A 2,486-nucleotide genomic window follows, 5' to 3' on the forward strand; every position below is an offset into this window, starting at 1 on the left:
TTTAAAAAAAATTAATTAAAATTAAAAAAAGATTGTGAAAAATATTTGTATTTGAATTGTAATTGAAAGAAGAAAATTAAATACGTAATAAAAAAATAAAATCTTGAACTCAAGGTTTTACTTTAACATAAAAAGTTTTAAAAATTAGCAAATCAATTTTAAAAAAATTAACAAACTTTATTTGATCTATAGAGAAAATATAAATTTATTTTTAATGTAGTTACTTTATATGAATTACTTTCATATGACTACATAGTAAAATTTTATAAATTTAAATACTCTGGTTATTATTAGTTCTCTAAATAATCAAATCAAAATAATAAACAATTCAAGATATAATTAGAAAAAGTGCATGTTAAATAAAATGATAAAACTATTTTGAAAATAAATAAAGTCGTTTTAGAGTTAAAAAAAATATTTTTTAAGTTTTTCTTAGAAAGAGAAAAAGCATAATATAAGATGAAGATAGTTTTCTCTTTTTATTTGTCCTATATATATATATATATATATATATTTCAAGACTCCAAAACGGCATTATTTATTTTTATTTTTTCAAAATGGTTTTATTATGTTATTTAACATGCCCATTTTCTAATTATTTCTTGATTCAGTTACTATTTTGAAAATTTAAATTTGCACTAAAATAATTAGAGCGTGTAAATTTATAACATTTTACTATGTAATCATTCAAATTTCATTTGTTTAAAGTAATTAATCCTTTAAAAAGAACTTATATATCACCTTAAAAATCAAATAAAGTTTGTTCAATTATCTAAACTGATTTGCTAATTCGTAAAACTTTTCTATGTGCGAGTAAAGAATCGAGATCAATAAAAAATTTTATTTAATTTTTCCTTCAATTACATTTCAATTATAAATATTTCATCAATATTTATTTCCTTCAAATGCTACCATACGTCTGATATACTTCATCCACGCACTCATTTTTTACATTTACTTATTAGTTACTATGAAAACTTCTTGAATACTTAATCACAAAAGAGATAATTTAACAATGCCAAGAGTTTCTCTTATTGCTTTAGAATCGTAAACAGTCATTTTGTTTGAATTTTAAAAAAATGAGCATAGATTAATCTTCTAGCAATGAAAAAGACAACCCGTATCGAAATCCAGCAAATAACAACAGAGAATATCGGGAATGAAAACATCAAAACCAGTTTAATTGCCTGAGGAAGCGCAGACGATTTTAACTCTATTTATTACAATCTATTTTTCTTTATTAATTTAACTTGATAAAATTTTGAGGCGTAAATAACAGTTAACATCCTTTTGATTCCGCGTGGCAATTAAACCGGTTTTTATATTTTCAGTCTTGTTTTCCGGAGGAGTGATTCATTTGATTTCTATAGCTTTTGTATTTTTCTCACTCAAATATTAATTGCCACCACTATTGTATCATTTCTTTTAGATTATTTTTTAAAAGAATCCTAAGCATGTTCAATAAGGAAGCTTAACAATTTTGCATGTGCATATTTACATATTCTTCTTACTCACTAAATTGAATGAAATTGAAGTATTTGTATGTTCCAGTGTATATTACAGTAATTTTCTCACCTTCTGTAGACTTACTAGTTATTTCAGCCATTGGAGGAGTTAACACTATTTATGGAAAGAAGAAATTACTACACTTCATCCATTTAATATAACTGCTTGTTTTTTTGTTTGTTTTTTTTTAAATAATATGTCAGTTTGTTTCTTCATGTTTTTTATCATATTATACAATTTATAATTTAAAGAAATATAAATAAAATACAAACCTATTAAACTTGAATTAAAATCCATGATCGGTACTCTTGCTAGCAGAAACGGTCGGTGTGTTCTAACTCCCATAGGCGCTTGTTCCGTCTATGTATTCGATCTACCTGAAATGAATTTTCTTCATTTGCTTTTGGGAATAAACAGAATGATGGCAAATGGGGACGAGTTCGTTTTATCACCGAGGATGAAAGTTTCTGGCGGAGAGAACCAGTTTTCCTGTTCATGAAGTATACGCTTCTTCCTTCTCATTGGCTCAAATTTCCGGTTAAGATATATCAGTCATCAAGTAACCGGTTCCTACTCCTAGATCTTAAATAACGTGTACAAAATCTTAGTTCTTGAATAACGTACCAATAACAGTGTTAATTACGAAAGATAAAACTTATTTTGCAAGCGTCAAAACAAAAGTCATTAATTCTTTTTTAAAAAAATCTATTTGACTCAAAATTAATGAGATTACACTTGAATAAAAGTTTTAAAAAGTGTGCAGAGTTAAAACAAAAAAAATTTTTGAAATATAATTCATATTTAATTCAAAACATTTTACTCATTTTTAAATGGGATGAAGATTTAATGGAACTATGCATTTTTCAGTACAAAATGCGTATAAGAAATTTCTTACGACGAAATCGATATTATGATAAATCAAGATAGGTCTGAGGAAAACGGGTCTAAGAAAGCTGAGACATTTATAATGCTTTACTTTA

At 25.3% G+C, this 2,486-nt stretch overlaps 1 protein-coding gene across 1 annotated transcript in view; it reads right to left on the minus strand.

The window, feature by feature from the left end:
• The window catches only part of LOC107447434 (uncharacterized), a 102,776-nt gene extending 100,798 nt beyond the window's left edge, over positions 1–1,978 (minus strand). The window contains exon 1 of the mRNA XM_016062352.3: positions 1,779–1,978. Coding sequence (XP_015917838.1) covers positions 1,779–1,851 — 73 coding nt within the window. The 5' untranslated portion in view covers positions 1,852–1,978. The remainder of the gene's footprint in view (positions 1–1,778) is intronic.
• Between the last annotated feature and the right edge of the window lie 508 nt (positions 1,979–2,486).

The sequence above is a fragment of the Parasteatoda tepidariorum genome, chromosome 1 (assembly GCF_043381705.1).
Source record: "Parasteatoda tepidariorum isolate YZ-2023 chromosome 1, CAS_Ptep_4.0, whole genome shotgun sequence".
Lineage (NCBI taxonomy): Eukaryota > Metazoa > Arthropoda > Arachnida > Araneae > Theridiidae > Parasteatoda > Parasteatoda tepidariorum.